This window comes from Pituophis catenifer, unplaced genomic scaffold (genome assembly GCF_029215685.1).
Source record: "Pituophis catenifer annectens isolate HBS135680 unplaced genomic scaffold, rPitCat1.0.hap2 SCAF_1, whole genome shotgun sequence".
Taxonomy (NCBI): Eukaryota; Metazoa; Chordata; class Lepidosauria; order Squamata; family Colubridae; genus Pituophis; species Pituophis catenifer.
The window spans coordinates 20,290,704-20,313,798 of NW_027256881.1; the positions used below are offsets into that span (position 1 = coordinate 20,290,704).

Genomic DNA, 23,095 nt, shown 5'->3' on the forward strand with positions numbered 1-23,095 from the left:
TCCTCAGAACAGTCCTGTGAGTTGTGACTCAGAATGTGCGTCTGGCCAGAGTCACTCATGGCTGTGGGTAGACTTGAAAGTGGGTCTTGCTGGCCCAGCTCCAGTCCTTGAACACTCCACTCCAGTCCAGTGGCTTTCCATTCGCCTCAGTTTTTCCGTGGTGGCCAGGAGCCAACACACAAGGGAGCTGATGCTTGCATTTTTAAGCTCAGTATTAATTCCACACAGGCTGGGATCAGTTGGAAGGACTTGGGCCAGCAGCCTGGAGCCCTCCAGGATAAATGGACAGGGAATGTTCAATCTCACAGAAATCTGCATTGCCAAAGGCTCATGCGCATAGAATGGGAGCAGCTGGCAGAGAGTTCCCTTGGCACGGCCAGCCATGCTGTTTAGGGGAAGCACCAGCCAAAATATTGGCAAGGTGCTACAAGTCGGATAAACAGTGACATGTTTGAAAGCGGGGGGGGGGGAAGTATTTTGAATATTACTACTAATAAAACATAAAATGTGCATTTAATTAACAAGCACTGGATATAACCACAAACCAACAGCAATAATAAGAAAACACAGATAAAGGCAGAAGCTACAGAGGCCTTATTTCTTAGAGTCCAAGTAATTTTAGGGAAGACTCTTGAAGGGAGATCCATCCCAAATTCAAGATTATGTTCCAGGCTGTGTTTCGCTTTGTTTGCTAGTAGAAAGAGAAGGCTTTATTTATTATTTATTCATTTACTGACGCTTACAAACCACTCTAATCCAAAAGGACTCTGAGCTTCCCACTTTTACTATTGGTAGATTCATGTACCATGGGGTTTTTCATTAAAATAGCTTTGAAACAAATTCACAACCTGGTTTAGTCTAACAGTAACAAGAGTTGGAAGGGATCTTGGAGATCATCTAGCCCAACCCCATGCTCATGCAGGAGACTTGTACTAGGGATTCGAACCGCCGAACTGCCGACCTTCCTGATCGACAAGCTCAGTGTCTTAGCCACTGAGCCATCTAGTCAGGCTTTTAAATAGCAATTCCTTCAAACTTCCTGAAAATTCCTTTCCTGAAAACCTGGCTTTGCTTTTAGGTCTGGGGTTAAGATGATTGGTGAGCCCGTTGGTTTTGGGGGTGTTATACTGTGTCATTCAGGACATGCACTTTTTTCTTTTGTTGTTGTTCATGACTTTTAATATGTAAGCTTCCCAAAATTGTATAGAATAGGGTAACCTTTAAAATGGCAGGGAGGGAGGGAGGGAAGGAAGGGGAGAAGGAAAGGAAGAGTTGAGAGTCTTTTGGAGTACTAATGGTGTTTATGATACAGCTAGATTAAAGCCTTCCAGATCTCTTACTTGCTGAGTTGCCATGCAGAAAGGGAAAATCCAAACCTGCAAAGACAGAATTACAAAGGGAAAATGGAAAGTTCAATACAGGAAAAGATTAAATGACTTGAGTAAACAGTAACTTGCTAGCCAGCAACAAATTAAAATAGAGTGGATTGAACACTGACATAAAAATGACAGAAGAAACAACGTTGATTTCACAGTCGGGAAAAATAACAGCAACGACAGTACTTGGATAAAATGCAGTCAGTGACCAAATAATATGAATTAAGAGCCTTGGTGGCGCAGCAGACTAAAGCACTGTTAAGTAACACCAGCTGCCTGCAATTACTGCAAGTTTAAATCTCACCAGGCTCAAGGTTGACTCAGCCTTCCATCCTTTCGAGGTAGGTAAAATGAGGACCCGGATTGTGGGGGCAATAAGCTGACTTTGTATAAAAAAGAACACTGCTGTTGTGAGCCGCCCTGAGTCCTATGGAGATAGGGCGGCATACAAATCAAATTAAATAAATAAATAAATATACAAAAGTATGAAGACTATTGCTTAACGCATTGTAAGCCGCCCTGAGTCTCCGGAGAAGGACGGCATATAAATCGAACCAATAAATAAATATATAAATTAGATGAAACGCTATGTTCAAGGGTTTTCCATGCTCTTGGTATATATTCCAACAATTGCAGACCAAAAGTAGGTTGATGAATTGTATGGTCAAGTTCAATTTTTAATAGACAGAATATGTATGATGTAGAGCTTCCAGTAGGAGTCTGGAATGCCAAAGTTGGAAATAGTAAGGAGGAAAGCATACTGTATGGCCTAGGAAAGCAAAATGAAGTAGGAGTACAATTTACCAGTTTTTGCCAATCCAATTATTTTTTAATTCTTCAAGCCAAGCAAAGGGGAAGAACACTCTCAACCACTTTCCACAGTATCGTCTTGAGTATAGGTAGTCCTCGACTTACAACAGTTAGCTTAGTGACCAAAGTTACAACGGCACTGAAAAAAGTGACTTATAACCATTTTTCACACTTATGACTGTTGCAGCATCCCCATGGTCACATGATCAAAATTCAGACGCTTGACTACTGACTCATATTTATGACGGTTGCAGTGTCCCAGAGTCATGTGATCACCTTTTGAGACCTTCTGAAAAGCAAAGTCAATGGGGAAGCCAGATTCACTTAACAACTGTGTTATTAACTTAACAACTGCAGGGATTCACGTAACAAATGTGGCAAGAAAAGTCATTAACTGGGGCAAAATTCACTTAACAAATGTCTCATTTAGCAACATAAATTTTGGGCTCAATTGTGGTCGTACGTCGAGGACTACCTGTATATACTCAACTTTGCTAAGGAAATGATCAGGAATCACTTCACTGTGCTGAACCTTACTCACGGGGAACCAGAGGAACTGTGAAATGAATTCAAAGAAGTTGTTATGGATGATTATGAGAAGAGACTATGAAATAGGGAGCAAACAAGAGAGAACAAATGGTGGAAATTGTGAAGAAGACAAGCAAAACTAAAGTCAGGAAGGCAAAGATCTCAAGAATGAACTTAACAAAGAATTTTGGAAAGCTCTGAGAAAAAAACAGGAGCAGTATTAGACCAATATCTCTAAAGAGATAAAGATGGAAGCAGGTAGAATAGAACAAGGAAAGTCTTCCAAAAGATCTCCAAACTCAGAAGGAAATTCCAATCTCAAATCAGCCTCAAAGAACAGGCAATAATTGACTCAAAGAAGAGCAAAGAAAGATAGAAGGTGCTTAAGTTCTGTTCAATAGAGGTGTCGATATCTAAGTCATCTTAGAAAATATTTAATCGTAATCATAATTGTAAATATATCTATTTACAAGAATCTCCAATATTTAAAAAATGAAGTTAGATCAGCACTCCAGTCATTATCAAATCAGACATCTACAGCAATTGGTGGAATATCTACAAAAATGTGGCAAACAGTGGAAGAGTCAGTAAAAGCTGTAACTAAATTATGCCAGCAAATCCGGAGAACAAGTATGGCTAACAGATTGGAAACAGTCGGTTTACATACCAACACCAAAGAAAGGAGTCTGAAAAGTATTATATGAGTGTGCAGAGTATTGTATGACATCCTTAATGTCACATGCTAGCAAAATAATGCTAAATTAATCCAATTCAGAGCTCTACATGGAAAGGGGGATATTTACGTGTTCAGTCTGGTTTTAGAAAAGACTAAGAACAAGAAACATTATTGCTGATGCATGCCGAATAATTGGGAAAGCCAAACAATACTAACAAGAAATCAATGTGTGTTTAATTGGTTATAAAACAGCCCTCAGTTGTGTCAACTATGTCAAACTCTGGGATGTTTTGGGGAATCTAGAACATCTCATTGGTTCAACAGTTGTGACCCAGGCCCAAGTAGGTAGTAATAGACGCAAAAAGTTCCAAAACAATCAGACTTTATTAGAACAGCTGAGAATTAACTCATTCTCAGCATAGTCCAAACTAAATTAAAACACTCTTCATAACACAAATTCTTCAGTCTAATCACCAACCTTGGTATAATTAGCCAAACTGCCAAAGGCTTCTCTTGGCAAAAGTTCGACAAGAGATAAGTGCAGCAAGACTATCAACGTTGTTTTCCAACAAAGAGCCCAAGAGCCGTTGCTGGTCTTTTAAACCTTATGGGAGGGGCCAATCATCTCTTGGCCCTACTCCCAAGTTGTCCTCTTTGCTTTAGCTGCTCTTGCCTTCTGGCAGCTCTTCTCATACGTGCACTAGGAACAGGCTCCTCCTGTTCCTCTGCCTCTCTACTGTCAGCCTCTGGAGGCTCCGGAGTCCGCACATCACTCCCCGATGGCCCTGGCCCCATCTCTGCCTCTGACACAGAGCCCTCATCCAGGCCTTCCCCAGCCTCCAGGACTGGCCCATGTTCTTCCTCAGCCTCATCACTGTCTAACTCTGCTGCCAGCTCCGCAGGCTGCTGGCGAACCACAACACCATTGTGGTTAAGAGCCTTGATAGTACAGTGGTTACGCACCCTGTTATTAACACAGCTGCCTGCAATTTACTGCTGGTTCGAATCTCTCCAAGGCTCAAGGTTGACTCAGCCTTCCATCCTTTCTAAGGTAGGTGAAATGAGGACCCAGTTTGTGGGGGCAATAAGCTGACTTTGTATAAATATACAAAAGTATGAAGGCTATTGCTTAACGCATTGTAAGCCGCCCTGAGTCTCTGGAGAAGGGCGGCATATAAATCAAATTAATAATAATAATAAAAAAAAAACCACTGTGAAACCTGTACAAAGGACAGGAAACCATGGTCTAGATCAGCGGCCCTCAACCTTTTGGGCACCAGGGACTGGTTCCGTGTAGTGAGATTTTTCCGCGAACTGGAGGAGGCGTGGTTTCATCTGCTGCCTGCATCTCACAGATGGGGCTTCACTTGTTTGCATGGCCCAGTTTCTGGCATGCCGTGAACCAGTGCCAGTCCATGGCCCAGAAGTTGGAGACCCCTGGTCTAGATGGAACATTATGAAATAGACTTGCTCCAGGTCAGCAAAGGAATGAGACTAGGCTGCATACTCTCTCCTTATTTATTCCATCTCTGTGCTGAATATATATTGAGGGAGGCTAGATTGGAAGAAGATGTGGTTTTAAAACAGTAGGAACAAACATCAATTATCTGTGCTATGCTGATAGCACTACTCTGATAGCAGAAAATGCAAAGGATCTGCAAACTCAAGTAATGAAAGTCCAGGAGCAGCCAAAAGAAATGGGGCTAAGTTTTAAATATAAGAAAGATCAAAATAATGACAACAGGTAGAGCAAACAGCTTTCAAACTGACAATGAAGACATCGAACTGAAGCTCTTGGGATCCTCTATCAACACAAAAGAAAGTCAAAAACTAGCACCTGTTAGGATAGCAGTGAAGGCGATGGGGGAAAAATATTGAGATGCTATGATCTCTCTCCGTCTGTAAAGATCAGAGTAATTCAGCCAGTGGCTTTCCTTCCTTCCCTACGAATATGAAGGTTGGACTTCAAAGCAACATAATAGAAAACATGTTTAAGCTTTTAAATTTTGGAGTTGGAGAAGACTGCTGAGAATACCATAGCTAGCCAAGAAAAAAAAGATAACAGAGGAAATCAATGTAGAATTCTCATTTTAGGCAGAAATTATCATTCTTAAATTATAGTAGTTTGGACATCCTTATTATTTGTACATGATATATGGCCTGGTTATCCAAGGTTATGCTGTACTGCAATTGTTTCTGACCACCTGGTATTCAGAGCAGGTGCACTCTACGTATCTACTATTAAACTACTAAACTTCTGGGGCCAAGAAAGTGTGCCTTCTCTGTCACTGCCCCCACTCTAGAATAGCAACCCCCCGTGATAAGAAAGGTGCCCACTTCCCTGGCATTCCAGAAAACCCTTAAGATCTGACTCTCTTCCCATCAAGGGGTTTGTGTTCATGGATGCGTGGGTGGAGCCACAAATTAGTATTGTATTTATTGTTCTGGTGGTTTTAGTCTAGATCATCTATTTATGTGCTTGTTTTTATTGTTCTTTGGATTTTGTAAACCGCCCAAAGTTTAATGGAGTGGCTGGCTGTAACAAATTTAGTAAATTATTAATGCAGCTTTATTAAATTTTGTTTGTAAACAATCAGTTCTCTGAGAAAATGAGACACAATAGTTAATACCTCCACTCCTATGTCTATGATACTACACTACCAATAAAAATAATTTATAAGAAAGAACATAACAACTCAGCATAGTTGAGGTTGTCATTTTGAGGGTAATGGCAGCAAACTATATTTCTCCCACAATTAGAAGAACTTATGCCAGTGATACCAAATAAATTGGTTGCCAGTCAACACAACTGAAAGTTGCCAGGGCTAGAGACAATTGATTTATAAGATGCCCCTCCCCACGACCTGATCAAACTCCAAAGCCAAATTCTAAGGTTTCATAATTAGGTCTTAACAAATTTACTCATTTGGCGTTGGGGTAGTTGTCTTCTTTTGGCCATTTGACAGAAATGTCACACATCTGAATTCAAGCAATTAGGGTGTTTCAACCCACATAGAATACATGTTTCAGAGTCAATTTCATAAGGAGCAGATTTGAAAGAACTTGAGATGTCAAGGGTGGTTCATGGACTACTCTAGGTATATGACAGGTGTATTGTTCATTCTTGGCATGTGACGTCATGGTAAGAATGGCTTGCACCAACACATACCTCTAGGTTCAAAATAACACCAGGGTATCTCACAGATCATAACGTCTCTATTGTGAAAGCCTCGCTAGCACACCAGACGTAAACTTCAGTCCTTTCATTCAGGCTGTTCCCACAAGTCCATTCAAATGAAGAATAGAACCAAAGTTCAGCCTTGCTTTGAGTTCCTGGGCTCTCCCACATTAGAAATCAAGCACAGCTTGTTCAAATTGTAGCTGGTAAAGTTGGCTGGATCCCCATCCTCACAGAAATCTCAAGGGACAGGTTATTTTGCTCGTGTACTGGCTGCTCAGAAACTGCTGATGGAGAGAAGGGGAGGGGAGTCATCTTAGCCCTCTATCTGCTTAGGTTGAGCAAGAGAAAGAAAGATCTGCTTCCCATTTGCCAATGGGTAGCCCTTGGTTACAGGCAGCAGCCGCTGTCTCTGGGATGCCAGTCAGGCTCTGCTATTGGTGGAGAGGGCCAGCCAGGCTCTCCAACTTGCTGATGGGCCACCCGTTGCCTTGGCAACAGCAGCATCCAGATACGCTTGTGAAGGCAAGGCAACAGAGATTCTGCAAGCTTCTCCAGAAAGCCCTAGCGACCACCATGCAGTTCCACCTGAACCTAAGCCACACAATGCAAGATTGCTAGGGAGGGGTGTGTGTGTGTAGAATTCCTTGAAATGTTGCACAGAATGCCTAGGAGATCCTAGCAGGCATATTTCAGTGTACTGTCATACTGCAGGAAATCTTACAGCAGGTCTCACATGAAATAGTATTATTATTTCAGCGGGGGGGGGGGGTGGCGGCGGAGAATGACACTAAAAAAGCTAGGAAGCTTTCATTATGGGCATCTTATACTCTCTGTGGCCATGCTTCATTTAACACAGGGATTGGTGTTCAGCTATGAAGTGTGTACACTTTAGAAAAGTGCCCCTAAATGTGAAAGGCTGGTTATATGACAAGTCAAAATGCTATTCGCTGATTTATGATTTATCATATGCTCTTCTGCAATACTGCTTCAGAGTGTTTTTTTTTCCTCCACTATTACATCAGTTATTACAACGTCTAAACTGGCTTCTGTATCTTCCAAGGAACTTTATTTGAAAGTGATCCTTAAAACATCCTAGGTATGAAAAGGAACAACAATCTGAAATGTCTCCAAAACTGGCATCTATTGGAAATTACCTGCAGAGTAACAATCTAAAGGCAGTTCAAATAAATTAAGCTAATTACAAAGAACACAGAGGATATATATATATATCACTCCTAGTCTGGTGGTTCTTCATATCCAAGAGAATCGGACTCTTTTTTTCTAGTTTGAGATTGATGGCTGCTTTTATGACAGTCATCAATCACAAGGAACTTATTTCCTCTCACTATCCATATATGGGGATTCATTCTTCTTAAATTCACTAGTTCAAGAACAAAGCACTCTAGCTTATGAATCTAAATGATTTCACTAGCAGTTGTAGATCAGTACAGTACTAGGACTCCCTCTATAGTACTGTTTAGGAACAACATTCCAGTTTTTGAAAACAAAGGAGAATTTCTATAGGGGAGGGGTTATTGGCTAAAAACTGAAAAAGGGCAGGCGCTTTTTCACTGTCATCCAGACTAGGAGCAGACAGCAGAGCAGACAGTTTAGGAGACTCAGGATGAAAATCATACAGGAAGGAAAAAAGAAAGATGGGGTTTACACCTATGAAGGACTAAGGCTACAAGAGAAGACGTGTTTACAAAGAACTAGATGTATTTGTACAATATACTAAATTTGGCTTGTGTTTATGTTCTGGTTTCTGGGATTCCATTATGCAATCCCATTGTTTGATTTAATGATTTAATACACAGTGTGAAAATTGGATAATTCAATTACACAATTGTTTGGGTGGGTCAGTGAAGAAACATGATAAATAAAATAGTTTAAACAATACCGTGTAAATGCAGTTTTAAGGGGGGGGACCCTGGAAAAATTACTGCAGAGAACACAATCTTCAATTAAAAAGCACATTTTGGCACTATTCTAAGTCAATGTTAGACTTCGGTGCCTTCCGCCGTGCCCTTAAAACCTTCTTTTTTCAGCAAGCCAGGCTGGCTTAACTCTTAAATGTTTTTAATTGGTTTGTTATTGTTTTTAATTACCGGACCAAATTTATATATATCTTTTTAATAGTATTTTAATGTTTGTAGTTTATGTTTTTATTTGGCTGTACACCGCCTTGAGTCCTTAGGGAGAAGGGCGGTATATAAATCTGATATAAAATAAATAAATAAATAAATAAATAAATAAATAAATAAATAAATAAAATGTAAAAGATGTCAGAGTTAAAGATAGCTCAATAATGTATGCATCATCAATCTTTGCGCTTTTGAAGTTTTAAAACAAAGTGTGTGTGTATAAATATATGTTTGTGTGTGGCTTGAACATTTTGTAGACATAAGGAAACCACAGTACAGCTATACAATACAATCTGCAAAAAGCCCACAGTGGTCAAACAGTTTATCCAATTAAATTATATTTAGGATAAAGACATGATTGGCTCTCAGTACCAGAAGTCAAACTGTCCAGAAACTGTCCGTCTATTTGAATGCTTAACAAAAACGAAACATTTGCTTTTAAGATTCAAATTTCTTTCTGTATTTTTACATTCTGCAGCAGCCTTGGGCCCAAATCCAGGACAAGTCTCAACAATAGTATAAACATGCCCGTGCAAAACCAGCAACATTTCAACCCCCGTGAAAAGAAAGAAAAAACCACCTCAAATCCTTCTACTCTTGACTCAAAGTAAGAGGAAGAATTTCATGCTATAGAAGTGGCATCTGGTGATAATATTTTGCATGGAGCAAGCACCTATATTCCTTCTCCCGAGGGTGTTAAGCATGGACAATTAACTACATAAAACTATGCCTTGTTTCAAATCCTTCTAAACCTGTAAAGTCCTCTGGGCGCTAGATGAAGGTTCCCCAAGAGACTGCTCATGTACCCCAAAAGCTGCTGAGTGCCCTGCAGCAGAAAGTTCACAAATGTCTCGCCACTGTTTTTCTGTTTTCGCCGGGTCAGCATGCGAGGTTAGCACAACTTTCTTCTCTCTTCTCCTCACTGGTATCTGAGTAGGATGATGACGCTGGATAGAAACAGCACGAGGAGAAAACTTTCGAAGAATCTGTGCTCGTCCTCCTTCATGTTCTCTTTGCGCCTCTGCAATTCTTGCTGCCTCAGCCGCATCAGGCGCTCCCGTTCCAACTGCTCGCCATAATGGGCTCGGTAAAACTCATCGAAGTTGAAGATGGGCTTGCCTGGAGGGGGGGCAGAGGTGTAAGGAGACTTGCTTTTGGATACTTTCTGAGCAGTAGCTGCTGCTGCTGCTTTACCTTTGCCAGAGGGCTTCTTGGCGTTGAAAATGTCGTTCTCGGTGAGGAGGCCACGGTCGTACTTCTTGCGCAGGCTGAGGCTGCCCAACACCTGATAGGCCTGAGTGATGTGGATGAAGCGATCGGCCGCCTCCACGCTGCCCGCATTGCGATCCGGGTGATAGAGAAAGGACTGTCTGTAGTAAGCGGATTTAATTTGGGCCTGAGTAGCGCTGCTCTGCACTCCCAGCAATTCGTACAGGTCCTTCGGGCCAGCACGGCGCCAAACGTTTCCTCTTCCTTCCCTTTCCTGGCCGTTATTACCCTGGCCAGGGCCACCTGATCGCCCACGAAAGGCGACGGGAAAGACAAGGGTAGGCAGCGCTGCTCTGGGCCTAAGACCGGCTCCATAGGACGACCAGAGGAGATCTGAGGCGAGGACAGAAGAGGCCCTTGACTGGCGCTGCAATCTTGCCAGGGCCATAGGCGGCGTCTTTAAAAAACGACGGCGACTCACTCGCCCGCGACCTCTGCCATCTTGAGTTACCCGACCGCCTTAAGCAAAATCAACCGGTAGTCCAGAAAGGGAAGCCCATTGGAAAATTCTTCCTGGCCGGCCAAAAGGCGAAGCGTAGTCAGCTATTGGTCAGCTTTTGATGGACGTGGCACGCAGCCACTAGCAAGAAAGCAGGGATAAGGCAGCACGACCTCTGCCATCTTGAGTTACCCGACCGCCTTAAGCAAAATCAACCGGTAGTCCAGAAAGGGAAGCCCATTGGAAAATTCTTCCTGGCCGGCCAAAAGGCGAAGCGTAGTCAGCTATTGGTCAGCTCTTGATGGACGTGGCACGCAGCCACTAGCAAGAAAGCAGGGATAAAGGCAGCGCTAAAGAGAGACGGTGCGTCTCAACGCGTGGAATGACCACGGCGCATGAGCGAAGCGGTCTCAATGTGGTTTCGTTTCCGGTAAGAGCGGGGAGGAGGGAGGGGGAAGGAGAGCCTGTTCTGCAGACAGACGGGGAGCTTGGCCAATTCAAGAGCTGGTAGGTGGGGCAAAGGCCGATACGGGGAGGGGGGGGAAAGTACGTCATACGCAGCGTTGATCTGTCTGATGAACGCTGTTTTCACGTCACCCCACCTATCCACCAATGGGAGCGCCTTATAGGGTGGGTTCGGAATCCAGAGTCTGAATCGAATGGTAGCAGAAGCTGCGTAGTTTGCGACTTTTATTGGCAGCAGCTCAATGGGACGCGAGAAGAATTTAGTGCCGCCTAGCACCGTCCTGTTATTAAGCTTCTTAATAAAGATTGCTTGATGGGGCCCTATATTATATAATATATAATATAGGACCCCATCTATATAATATAGTTGCTATATTAACATAACCGTATTAACCACGATCGTTAACCCTAACGGTTGCATTCGGACAATATGGTATTATAAACGCAATTGGTTTTAACTTTTTGTGGTTTAGCTAATAGTGGGTTAGCTGGTTATTCAGTATCCAATAATTCAGTATAATTATTTTGCACGTCCATAACCTCGCTGGACTCCCATGTGGTGATAGCCTGTGTTCTTAACTATAGTGTTGAAAAACCCATAGGTGATTGGACTGATTTGAAATGCTATGCTATATGCCGTGGTTTGCAAATTATAGTTGCTGCATTCATGGATTATCTAAATCGGAATGAAACAAGCCCAATTATAAAGCATGTCATGATGTGTGAACACAATCTCTTGTCTCCTTTTATAATACAGTAGCTTAAACCTTGAATTATAGCAGTGTTGTGGCAGTTGAGGTGGGCAGTAATTACATTATATTTTGCATTATGAGTAACTTGGAAGACTTCACATACTATTCAGGGAGCAGATCCTGAGTCTGAAAACAAAGTAAGGGAGTCTTGGTTCTTTTCAGTTGTAGGAAGTTGGCACCCACCCTTCTAGAAAAATGAAATATTCTAGGAAATATTAAAAAGGCAGAATATTATATTTCCTTGGATGAGAAATGGGAAAACATGTTTTTTTAGGCAGGAAGCAGACTCACTCAATAGCCCCCACCCTCCTCAATAGCCCAGAGCAGATGTCAGCACTTAAGAGATAAAGAGATGGCTAGGTCTATCCATAAGCAAATACCCTCATCCAAGATCCAACAAAGGTACGATTAGCCCTCAACCATAATAGGAATTGCCCAAAGCCCCTTCATTACATCACCCAGCAAGATTCAATCAAGCCTAGGACTCAAAACAACTGACAAAGTTACCCCTGCATGGCCCTATGGGAGTCTGACAACCAATCATAATACATTTCTTTCACAGGAACAGGAAGCAAGTTCAAAGCCCAAGAGAGGGTATAAATATATCTCACTCTCCATGTGGTCAGCTATCCAGGACTTCAAACCATGTGGTCCTATCCACCATTAAACCATCCTTCCAAGCAGTCTCCATGTTTCCAGTGCCTTTCTTCCCACTTGGAACTAAATCCAGATGGACATTTCTTCCAACACAGTCATGGTTAGATGATAAAACTAGATTTCTCTTCTCTGATAAATACTTGACCTTTTACTCCAAAGTTGTTGTGGTGGAGGAATGAAGAAAAAAATAATTTCTACTTGTAGGGTCATTTGTCCATCTCTGGTTGAATGTAAACTAACGAGATTAATATAGGCACCTGTAACAAGGTACAGTGATGTCAAAATGACATATGTATTATTACACTTTCAAAATTATGTAATTATGTAGCTTATTTTACATTTATTGATTTTAGAGAAAGCACTCAAATGTAGTTCAGTCAAACACCTAGGATTTGTACTTTGGCTATAGAGTCAGCGATGACTCCTACATAACCCCTACATGGCCCTATGGGAATCTGACAACAGCCAATAGAATACATGTTCTTGCACAGGAACAGGAAGTTCAAGTGTAAAGCCCAAGAGAAGGTATAAAAAAACCCCTCTCAACTCTATGTGGTCAGCTGCCCAGAACCCATGTGGCTCTGCTTCCTCATTAAACCTTTTCAACCAGCCTCCATGTTTCTAGTGTCTTTCTCTCAGCTTGGAACTGAACCGGATGGATATTTCTTCCCACAAAAGGATTAGCTGGTGACATCACTGTTGCCCAGGGGACGCAGAGTTGGGGGCTCCTTTCATGTCCCGTTAATGTCAAGTATCAAGGTCATATTGTTGGGAACTCAGCTATGCTGATGCTGGAGGAAAGAAACAAATGAGAGGGAGAGGAAAGAGCACAAGGGTCTGCAATTTTCTCCAGCAGCCTGCTCGTCCACAGTGTGGCCTCTTTTATATTAAATGGCCCTTACCCTGGATTTGTCATGCAGTTTACTGACAAAAGTTGCTTTGCTGGCCTATTTGTACTAGTCAGATGGTGATCTGAAATTGTTGTGTGACTAGTACCTGGGCCTTAGCTCTTCTGCTAGCTGGAGCAATATTGAGAGATGATAAACTTTTGGGGCACCCATAGTAGGATTTTTTTTTTCTTTTTATTCTGGCTGGTAGTCTTTCAAAAGATCCTGTTTCGCCTTCATTGGAAAAATTGGAAATGATGGATCTTAACATTGACACCCCAGTCGTACTGCCAATTACGTTTCAAATAGAACTTCTACTGCAGAAGCAATATTCCTCTGAATCACAATGCTAAGATGAAGCAGAAGGGGAAAGTGATAAATACTGTATATCATTGTAAGCTTAGTTGTTTTCTTGCAGATGTTATTAACAAAGATCAATGAAATGCAGTGAAACGTCTGCAAGAAAACAACCAAGCTCCGATAGCACCAAGGATCCACAGTTCAACCCTGAGCTACAAGTGGTTCTGGAGCTATGTATATTCCAATAGTGGTTTTCACTTACCTTCGCAACTGGTTCGGAGCTGTGAGCGTGCATGTGTGCGCTTACTTCACTCGCGTGCGGTGCTTCTGCACATGCGCAGAGCGTCCGTGATGACGTCCGGGTGGGTAGGCGGAGCCTCCCGCCGCTACCAGTTTGCTTGAACCGGGGCAAACCGGTAGAAACCCGCTGGTATATTCTTGGAAAATGGGAAGAGGGTAAAAACATAATTGAGGTTGTAACTATCTCCCCTCAGTAAAGACAAGCAAGTGATAATAATGTAGTAAACAGGAACTAAAGCATTTCCCAGGTATAATTTTTTTTAGGGATGTACCTGCACTTGTAAAGTTATGCACCTGTGAGGATATCTAACTTCACAAAGCCTAAAAGATGCCAAGATGTCACCTCTATTTCCTGTTGGATCTACAGTAATTCTAAGACTTTGAACCAAAGCCAGAAAAAGTACTATGGATGACTGAAGATCTACACTATATGAATGTATAAACTGGAAGGTGTCAGCTAAGCCTAACAAGAGAAAGCACAGAGATCACACAGATTTTATAGTTTAATTGCTTCTGTTTCATTGGCCAGGTTGGGAGAGAAAGCTGGTCCAGATGGCTTTTGAGTTAGAGAAACTTTGGAGAAAAAGTCAACACAGAAGAGGCTTCTTCTATAAGCTTCCTGCAAAGAACCAATCAATCAGTTGTTTCATAAACGTAGCTCTTCTGAAGGGATGAAGGAATCCTCTGGTAGCTGTTATTCTCTGGTTAGCATCACATTTTGGGGCTAGGAAGAGCCATCGATGGTATTTGTTCCTGTCACTGCTTGAGTAGCCTGTTCTGGGATGTCAGATGGGTTGGTCAGGATTGAAGTAGAAACACTCAGCTGGCGAAGGGAGCTCAGTACAGCTAAGGAAAAAATGTGTGGAGAGAGTAAAATCACAAGACACCTCTACAACTGTTTCTGCTCCTTTGCTCTGGTAGGCTTCCTTAGGGAACAGAAATATTGAATCTTGCCAGTGCAAAGTACAGCAAGACTTCTCCCCAAAGAAATAGCACCGCAGAAGGCACAAGTGATACGAAATATATTACTTGTACTCGTGTTATAAACCTTCACATATACAGTATACTGTCTTCATTCTTTTATTCTGTATATCCTGTTACATTCTTTCTGAATCCTCCTATGCTTATAGTAGTGTTTCTCAACCTTGGCACCTTTAAGACGCATGAACTTCAACTCCCAGAATTCCTCAGCCAGCATTGTTAATAAACAATGCTTTTTTTTTCTTTGAGAAAAGAACTGGCATATCACAACAAAAAGGAAAGGTGCAAAATCAAAGCAGAAGGTGAAATCCTGTCATTAGAACTATAATAGAACTATATAGAACATTAGAACAAATAACAGCTGAACAACTCCATACTGGATTAAAGTTTAAACATTAATTCCTGATTTTATTCAATCCCTAATCCCTGCCCTTTGCACCCAGAACCATCCTAACTGAAAACGAAAAGGAAGTCAATAACTCACTGGGTCGCAGTGCCGGAAGAGAACAATATTGATCCAGCCAGGCCAAAGATGTGTGACTCAGGCTTTCTAGGCTGGTGGTGGACACCATCCCGTTGAAGGACTCAAAGAGAGGCCGCATGATGATGCTGAACTGATGCAGGAGGAGCAGTTAAGGAGCCAGGTTTGTTTTTTCCCCCTCTCTGCTACCTTTGCTAAGTGGCAAATTACATACCCTGTCACCTGTGACTTGCACAAAGAACACTTGAATCTTTGCAAGAAATACTTGAACCATTGGCAATTTCAGGGAATCTGTCAGGTTTCGGTGCTATCTTGAATAAACTTCATTCTCAAGCGCAAACTCTCTAATGAATCACTTTTATTTTAAGAATAGCAGAATCCGACATTCCTGATTCAAATTGCAGCCAAACTGGCCCCTCCTTCCAACCCCCTCCTCTTCCACTCTCCAACCCCAATGTCCCATTGGCCATCATACAGATCCATCTCTACATCCCGGCACGTTCTTTTCACAGGAATGTAGCCCCCATCCTCGTCTCCCAGGAAACACTATCTGTAACATACAAAAACTAGGTAAAAGTTCATCTCAGCAATAAATCAAGCTTCTGCTCTTTCTGCTTCATCTTGTTATGTCAGCGCTGGAAGAAAGCCTAATTTGGAACGCTGACAGAATCGTTATTCTGGTCAAAGCTTTGCAAATCCCCTTTCAGGAATGCAAACAGCTTTCTCCCCAAAGGATACAACCCAGAACTTCCAATTCTGTAAGGTGCATGAACGGACATATTCATCAAACATGTGTCGCATCTGGTCAAAACGCTGGCGGGTGATTGGCACCCCTGTGTCAGGCAACTGCTGCTGGCAGAGGCTATAGGAGAGGAATGACAAGTTAGGGGGAAACATGGATTTGGCACAAAAGCCAGGTGCCACCATCTCCAGGGCCTCTGGTTTGTGCCTCCCCCCCTTTACTGTATGCCCGATTGCCCATGCCATGCCAAAGCTCCATGCCAGCAACCAAAAGAAAGCCAACGATGCCAAAGAAAGCCAGTGGTGTTCCCAGCAGGCCTACTTGATGGAAACATTCAGCTCCTCAATCTGATCCCGCAGACGCTGGGCTTCATCCTGCAGGGTAGCTCGTTCCTGCTGCAACTTGTAGATGTATTCTGCTGTTTTCTGCAGGGTTGTGGCTTTGCTGATCTGCATAGTGGGGTGAAGGAAGGAAGGAGAATTGTGTTTAGACGGCTTCCCTGGCCTGGCAGCCTCCACAGCTCCTATAAACATCTGCTTTGCCTGCCCAGCTGTGGATTATAAAGCTTGCAGAAATCATCCTTCAGATTAAGGATGGCTGACAAGACCAGAGAAGCAGATTCTCCAAGATGGCGTCAAGAACTGCAAGGGTAATTTTGTGGCCTCTGTTGAGGAAATTGGCAAGGATCAAGAACGGCCGATCAGCACTCACCTTGAGGCTGGGCTGGGCGCTCAGAGTGCTCACTAGGCCATGTAATGTGTCAAACCCCAGTTTGATGTTAAAACGGCGTTTCTGCTCAGCAGAAATGTGGATGATTCTGCGGCTCTCAGTCTGGGAGGGAAGAAGGGAATTTTCAGTGTAAAACTTAGATGTTCAGTCCAATGGTATACATTCAGGGGGGGTTCTAAATTTTTTTACTACCGGTTCTGTGGGCATGACTTATTTTGTGGCCGTGGCTTGGTGGGGGGGGTAATGTGACTGGTTGGGCGTGGCCAACTTTTTTTATTTTTTAACTTTTAAAAGCATTTTTTCTACAATCTTAAGAGGTGGCAGAAAAAAAATGCTTTGAAAAGCCTCTGACGATCAGGCAACATAGCTGAGATCATCAGAGGCTTTTCAAAGCATTTTTTTACTACTTCTTCGGCTGAAGAGGTTGCAGAAAACAATGCTTTTAAAAGCCTCTGACGATCCCAGCTGAGCCGCGGAATCATCAGAGGCTTTTTTTTTTTTACTTTTAAAAGCATTTTTTTGGCCGAAGAGGTTGTAGAAAAAATGCTTTTAAAAGTAAAAACAAAAAGCCTCTGATGAGGTGGGCGGGGTAAGCAAGCGGCGACTGGGCCAGGGACCGATTCAGGGGCGTGGCCAGCCAATGTTATTACCGGTTCTTGGAACTACTACAAATTTTTACTACTGGTTCTTGCGAACTGGTGTGAACCAGGAGCAACCCACCACTGGTAGTCCGCAACTTACCACCACAATTGGAACTACAATTTCCATTACTAAACAATGTGGTTGTTAGGTGAGTGTGCCCAATTTTACAACCTTACTTGCGACAAGTTAAGCAAATCGCTGCAGTTGTTAAGTGAATCTCATGGTCATTAAGCGAATCCACCTCTCCTCATTGACTTTGCTTGTCAGGAGCTGGCTGGGAAAGTCTCAAATCACATGAGCTCAGGATGCTGTAACTCTTGTAAATACATGCCAGTTGCCAAGTGCCCGAAATTTGATAACATTAAAATAGGGAGGCTGTGATGGTCATAAGTGTGAAGACTGGTGCTTTTCAGTGCTGTTGTAACTTTGAAAGTCACTAAATGAATGGTTATAAGTTGAGGACTACCTGTATGTAACTGCTGAATCACATTGCCAGAATCTGGTACCATATACAGCAGAACCTCTGGTCATGAACGCTTCTGACCATGACCAAATTGGGTTCGACCAAATTGGGTTCTGACCAAAAAATGCACAATTTTTTTTTCGTGGCTGATTTCCCCTTTTACACCTTTTTTTTGTAAGCGCCAAATTTCCAAAATTAGGTTCGGGTCACAGCCAAATTGGTTTGTGACCAAAGTTATAGAACAAATTATGGTCGGGACCAGAGGTTCTACTCAGAGGTGGATTTCAGCAGGTTCTGACCAGTTCTGGAGAACCGGTAGCGGAAATTTTGAGTAGTATGGAGAACCGGTAAATACCACTTCTGACTGGCCCCGCCCCCATCTATTCTCTTCCTCCCGAGTCTCAGCTGATCGGGAGGAAATAGGGATTTTGCAGTAACCTTTCCCTGGAGTGGGGAGGGAATGGAGATTTTGCAGTATCCTTCCCTTGCCACCTCCACCAAGCCACACCCACAGAACTGGTAGTAAAAAAATTTGAAACTCACCACTGGTTCTACTGTACCTGGAATGCATTTCCTGCTAGGATTTCCATAGAAATAAAAAACAAAGGAAAAAACCCCTAAATTGTTTTCTTTTTGGACTGATCAAATAGGGCTTTAGAACGATCCTAATATTGATAGGATTTTTAGGTTTGAAGCTGAGCATTTGGAACAGGGTACAAGAAGGCAGCTGCATTTTCAGGTTGCCCCTTTGTTCTTTGACACAGTCACAACCTGTATTTTCCATCACTGATGACTGATTTTCTTACCATGTGTTTCTAAAAACTGTATAGAGGACAGCAAGGGAAATGCCATAGACCGATAAAGCACATGAGAAATAAGCTGTGATAAATCAGAGGGGTTTATTAATGAGGGACCCTTGGTGCCAAGGGCCCCTCATTTCAGCCCTGAGTTACAAATACTCTCCCTTATGTGTTGATTAATGCTTCACAATTCACTAACTTCTGGGGTGGAGAGGGTTAATGTGATCTGAGGGAACACGATCTTACCTTGCTTGGTTCTGTCCTGTTTTGGCTTGAATAAAGAGGGGATGAAACTAGCCCCTCAATGGAGACAGGGGGTCCCTGTGTCATTCTCTGGTTATTGGCTGCTGGGGGGAAGGAGATAAGAGAACATCACTGCAATTATTGATTGCTACTGAGCATTCACAGACTTCTTCTATGGAACATATTGTCAGGTTTCGAGGTCGTCTCAAATAAATTGCATTTCAAACAAAGTCTTTGATGAAAAACTCCCATTTATTAAGCACGACATTCTAACTCTGACTCCATCTCAGCCAACACTGACTTCCAGACCCAAAACCCTCCCTTTCCGTTCCCCACTCCTCTGCGCTCATTGGCCATCTTCCAAGTCACTCTACCCCTAATCTACTGCTCCAGCTCAAAGGAATTTCCCCCCTCCCATCCCATCTCCTAGGGGATATTATCTCCAGGGAAAATAAGTAGGTGAAAAGTCAAACGTCCCTTTCCAGACGCCTCTGCTTCTCCTTCTTATGTCAGCACTAGAGTAAATGCAGCTTGAAGTGCTGACACATATATTCAGGCAGAACACTGTCCAGAATAACTAGAACTACTGGTTGATGGTGGATGCTGATTCTAATGACTCACCACAAACAGGAGTGGGGGAGAGGCGTTCTATCTTGGGGACAAGCAATGAACCTGTTGATGCTGTGGTTGGTATGGATTGCGAGGGGCTGGAGATGGGGGACAGCTGAGGGCTGAGCTCTCTTATTCGGGGCAAGAAACTGGCGGGTTCATCACCAAATGCGTTGTGCTACAGAAAGGAAGGGGAAAAAAAGTTAGCACTGCACAAGGGAATATCAGGCACATGGTAGGGGTGTCCATGGAACCTTCTGCCACCAGATACTAAAAATTACTCTAGAAAGGAGAACAGATTTATGGAAGATAAATCTGCTAGCTATAGTCCTGATTTCTAAACAGCCAGGAATGGAATTTCCAGCGTCAGAACTGTAGTATATGGTACCTGGGAATAGTAGTTCTTTGGACAAACAGCGAGTTGCTATCTGCCTCCAGCTCTATTGATGAACTTCATGTGTCCAGTCACCAGTGGAGAAAAGGAGATGGACAACCTGGGACTTTAGGTCTGAGAAGTGCTACCATTCTTCCATTACAATTTCTCCTCTAATAAAAGCTAGTATTGGCAATCTAGATATGGGATCATATTGGTTCATTTCACCCATGGTTATGGCAGTTTCCCCTCTAACTGTCTAACATGATATCCTCCAACATCAACCAGGGTTTTTCACTTTCTCCTGAAATCCCAAGTTTTAGCGTACCAAACTGTCCAGGTGAGATACAGCTCCATTCCTTCCAGTTCTAAAAGCACTTCATCTTAATCCTGTTCCAAACCCAAAAACCCGTTCTCTCACCAATACCTACCAGAGTCTCAGATCCCGTGGAGACCACGGTGTAGCTGGGAGCAGACAGGTCCTCTAAACTAGGTTCTGCTTTTGCTGTAAAAAGAGAAAGATAAGACAACCCATGTATAGAGCACAGTAAGGTTTACACAAAACGCATAAGCCAAAACCAAGGAGAACAAACTACAATCCCTGAATTCATATAAGATGTGATGGTGCGGCAGAGAAACCATGCTGAGTGGGTGGTCTGATTCACACAACATCCTGACATATTATGCTGAGCCACAAATCACCCAATTTCATTTTAACCTAGGTACGTGATGGCGAACCTATGGCATGCATGCTGGAAGTGGCACGCAGAACCATCTCTCCGGGAATGCGAGCCATCGCCTGTTGCTCTTCCAGGTTCTGGTGCGCTGGCCAGCTGGTCTTCACATGCGTAGGAGTGCCAGAACCTGGAACAGAAGCCGCCTGGTGCACATGCACACCGGACAACTGCTCTTCCGGTTTCCGGCGCACGCATGCACACCAGCCAGCTGGTTGTTGTGCGCACATGTGTGCCAGATACCGGAAGACCAGATGGCTAGTGCGTATGTGCATGCCGGAAACCGGAAGATCATCTTCCCAGTGCATGCATGCGCACCGGGCAGCTGCTCTTCTGGTTTCTGGCACACACACATATACATACTCCCGTTTTGGCACTCGGTGCCGAAAAGGTTCACCAACACTGACCTAGGTTAACCTTGTGTGAATCCAACAGTGCTTTCAAATTTAATCAGTGTTCAGGATGCTTTAACTCTAGTGCAGCTGAGCTACAGTTAAGGAGGGAGGGCTCTCTTCCAAATGGAATCTTGTCGCCATGAACAGTATGTGTGCATGAAACTTAGATAGAGATGGGGCCAGCCTTTTATTTCTCTGAAGGTCTTTCTGGGTTCCTGAAAGAACCTCCTGCTGATGTTTTCTTAGGTAACAGGAAGGGGGCATCCTGATGGAGCCTCCTGTGTTGTGGAGCACCTCTACAACAGGAAAGAAGCAAAACTTGCTTCATCCCTCTGTCACATAGCTGCTAGTTACAGCTTTCTCAGCAGGCAGCAACATCTGTCTGACCTTGTCTGGGCTTGAAAGCTAAGCAGGGTTAGGCCTCATTAGTACTTGGAGGGGAGACCTCAAAGGAACACCAGGTCCATATGTTAAACAAGGAAGTCAAAAAAAGCCCTACATGGCTTAGGCCCCGGGGTACTTGCAGGAGCATCTTCTGCCATCCTCCCATCGTCCTGTACGCTCTCACAGAGCAGGTCTCCTCATTGTCTAGCCGTCGGCTAGACAATGTAGGCTGGTGGCCCCCAGGGGGAGAGCATTCTCTGTGGGAGCGGTGACCCTCTGGAATGGTTTGCCCACCGGGCTTAGGACAGCCCCCGACCTCCTCTCCTTCCGCCGCAAACTGAAGACGTGGCTCTTTCATCAATTGGACTGACCCGTCTAGGGGCTTTTACATTGTAATAATTTTAATTAATTTTAACTGGATTTTAATTTACATTTAAATTTAAACTGTTGAATTTTATTCTTTGTAAGCCGCCCTGAGTCCTTCGGGAGAAGGGCGGCATATAAATGACATAAAATAAAATAAATAAATAAATAAAAAGGCAAGGGAAATTATTCCTCTACTTTTGCCATATGTCCAAAGTGTGAACCTGAAGAGACCCTGAATCAAAAGACATTTTACTTTCATTAGAGCTACAGATCTGAAATGGAGAATGGTCCATTGCCAAAGATTACCAACCGTTACCCAACTAAGACCAGGAACAGCTAACGATCCAAAAATAAGTGGATCATTGGCATGCAATGTTGTTATTTTGTTCTGGATTTCAAGAGCTGGTCTCTCTTTCCTTTTTACTCTGTGTGCACTCATTCTTAAATCTGATGATGAGAACTATTATTTTTAACATTTATATATGCCCAGTTGAAAGGCAATAATTGCTTGAAAAACAGGAAAAAAAATTATTTATTCATTTATTTGTATTATTTTTACAAATAATTCAAGGTGGCAAACATATTCAATGTCAGCACTTCAAGCTGCATTTACTCTAGTGCTGACATAAGAAGGAGAAGCGGAGGTGTCTGAAAAGGGATGTTTGACTTTTCACCTACTTATTCTCCCTGGAGATAATATCCCCTAGGAGATGGAATGGGAGGGGGGAAATTCCTTTGAGCTGGAGCAGTAGATTAGGGGTAGTGTGACTTGGAAGATGGCCAATGAGTGCAGGGGAGTGGGGAACGGAAAGGGAGGGTTTTGGGTCTGGAAGTCAGTGTTGGCTACAATGGAGTCGGATTTAGAATGTTGTGCTTAATAAATGGGAGTTTTCATCAAAGACTTTGTTTGAAATGCAATTTGTTTGAGACGACCTCGAAACCTAACATTCATCTTCCTCCTCCTCCTATTTTTCCCACAACAGCAGATCTGTGAGATGAGTTGGGCTGAGGGAGAGTGACTGGCCCAAAGTCACCCAGCTGGCTTTCATAACTAAAGCAAGACTAGAACTCATGGTCTCTGGCTTTCTAGCATGGTGCCTTAACCACTAGACAAAACTGTCCAACATATAGATGATGATGATGTATACATCATTTTTTATGTTTTAGCTAGAGTCTAGAGAAGCTTGTGTTCCACCAAAAGTCTAAAAGATGTTTCTTTTGGCCTCTCCACTGACCCACTGGGACACATCCATACAGCTCCTTTGCCATGTTCATTCCAGAGCTATTAGGAAATCATGCTGCCCCCCACATCAGTGGTGGTTGCTACCGGTACCGGCGATGGCGGGAGGCTCAGCCCACCTGCCTGCAT

The 23,095-nt window shown here is 43.1% G+C and overlaps 2 protein-coding genes across 2 annotated transcripts in view; both read right to left on the reverse strand.

Moving 5' to 3' along the window:
* Positions 1-9,023: 9,023 nt before the first annotated feature.
* On the reverse strand, positions 9,024-10,719 carry DNAJC30 (DnaJ heat shock protein family (Hsp40) member C30). Its single transcript, XM_070946449.1, has one exon. The coding sequence runs from the start codon at positions 10,370-10,372 to the stop codon at positions 9,635-9,637; it is 738 nt and encodes a 245-aa protein (XP_070802550.1). The 5' UTR covers positions 10,373-10,719; the 3' UTR covers positions 9,024-9,634.
* A 3,561-nt stretch (positions 10,720-14,280) lies between these two features.
* MLXIPL (MLX interacting protein like) overlaps positions 14,281-23,095 on the reverse strand; it is a 68,200-nt gene continuing 59,385 nt past the window's right edge. The window contains exons 10-17 of the mRNA XM_070946461.1: positions 20,279-20,352; positions 19,487-19,652; positions 18,869-18,969; positions 16,700-16,819; positions 16,310-16,437; positions 15,985-16,108; positions 15,250-15,379; positions 14,281-14,630 (exon numbers count right to left, since the gene is read on the reverse strand). Coding sequence (XP_070802562.1) covers positions 14,509-14,630; positions 15,250-15,379; positions 15,985-16,108; positions 16,310-16,437; positions 16,700-16,819; positions 18,869-18,969; positions 19,487-19,652; positions 20,279-20,352 — 965 coding nt within the window. The 3' untranslated portion in view covers positions 14,281-14,508. The remainder of the gene's footprint in view (positions 14,631-15,249; positions 15,380-15,984; positions 16,109-16,309; positions 16,438-16,699; positions 16,820-18,868; positions 18,970-19,486; positions 19,653-20,278; positions 20,353-23,095) is intronic.

Bases quoted from the DNA above. Each gene is read 5' to 3' on its own strand.
- DNAJC30 (XM_070946449.1), bottom strand. From the start codon at position 10,372: ATGGCCCTGGCAAGATTGCAGCGCCAGTCAAGGGCCTCTTCTGTCCTC.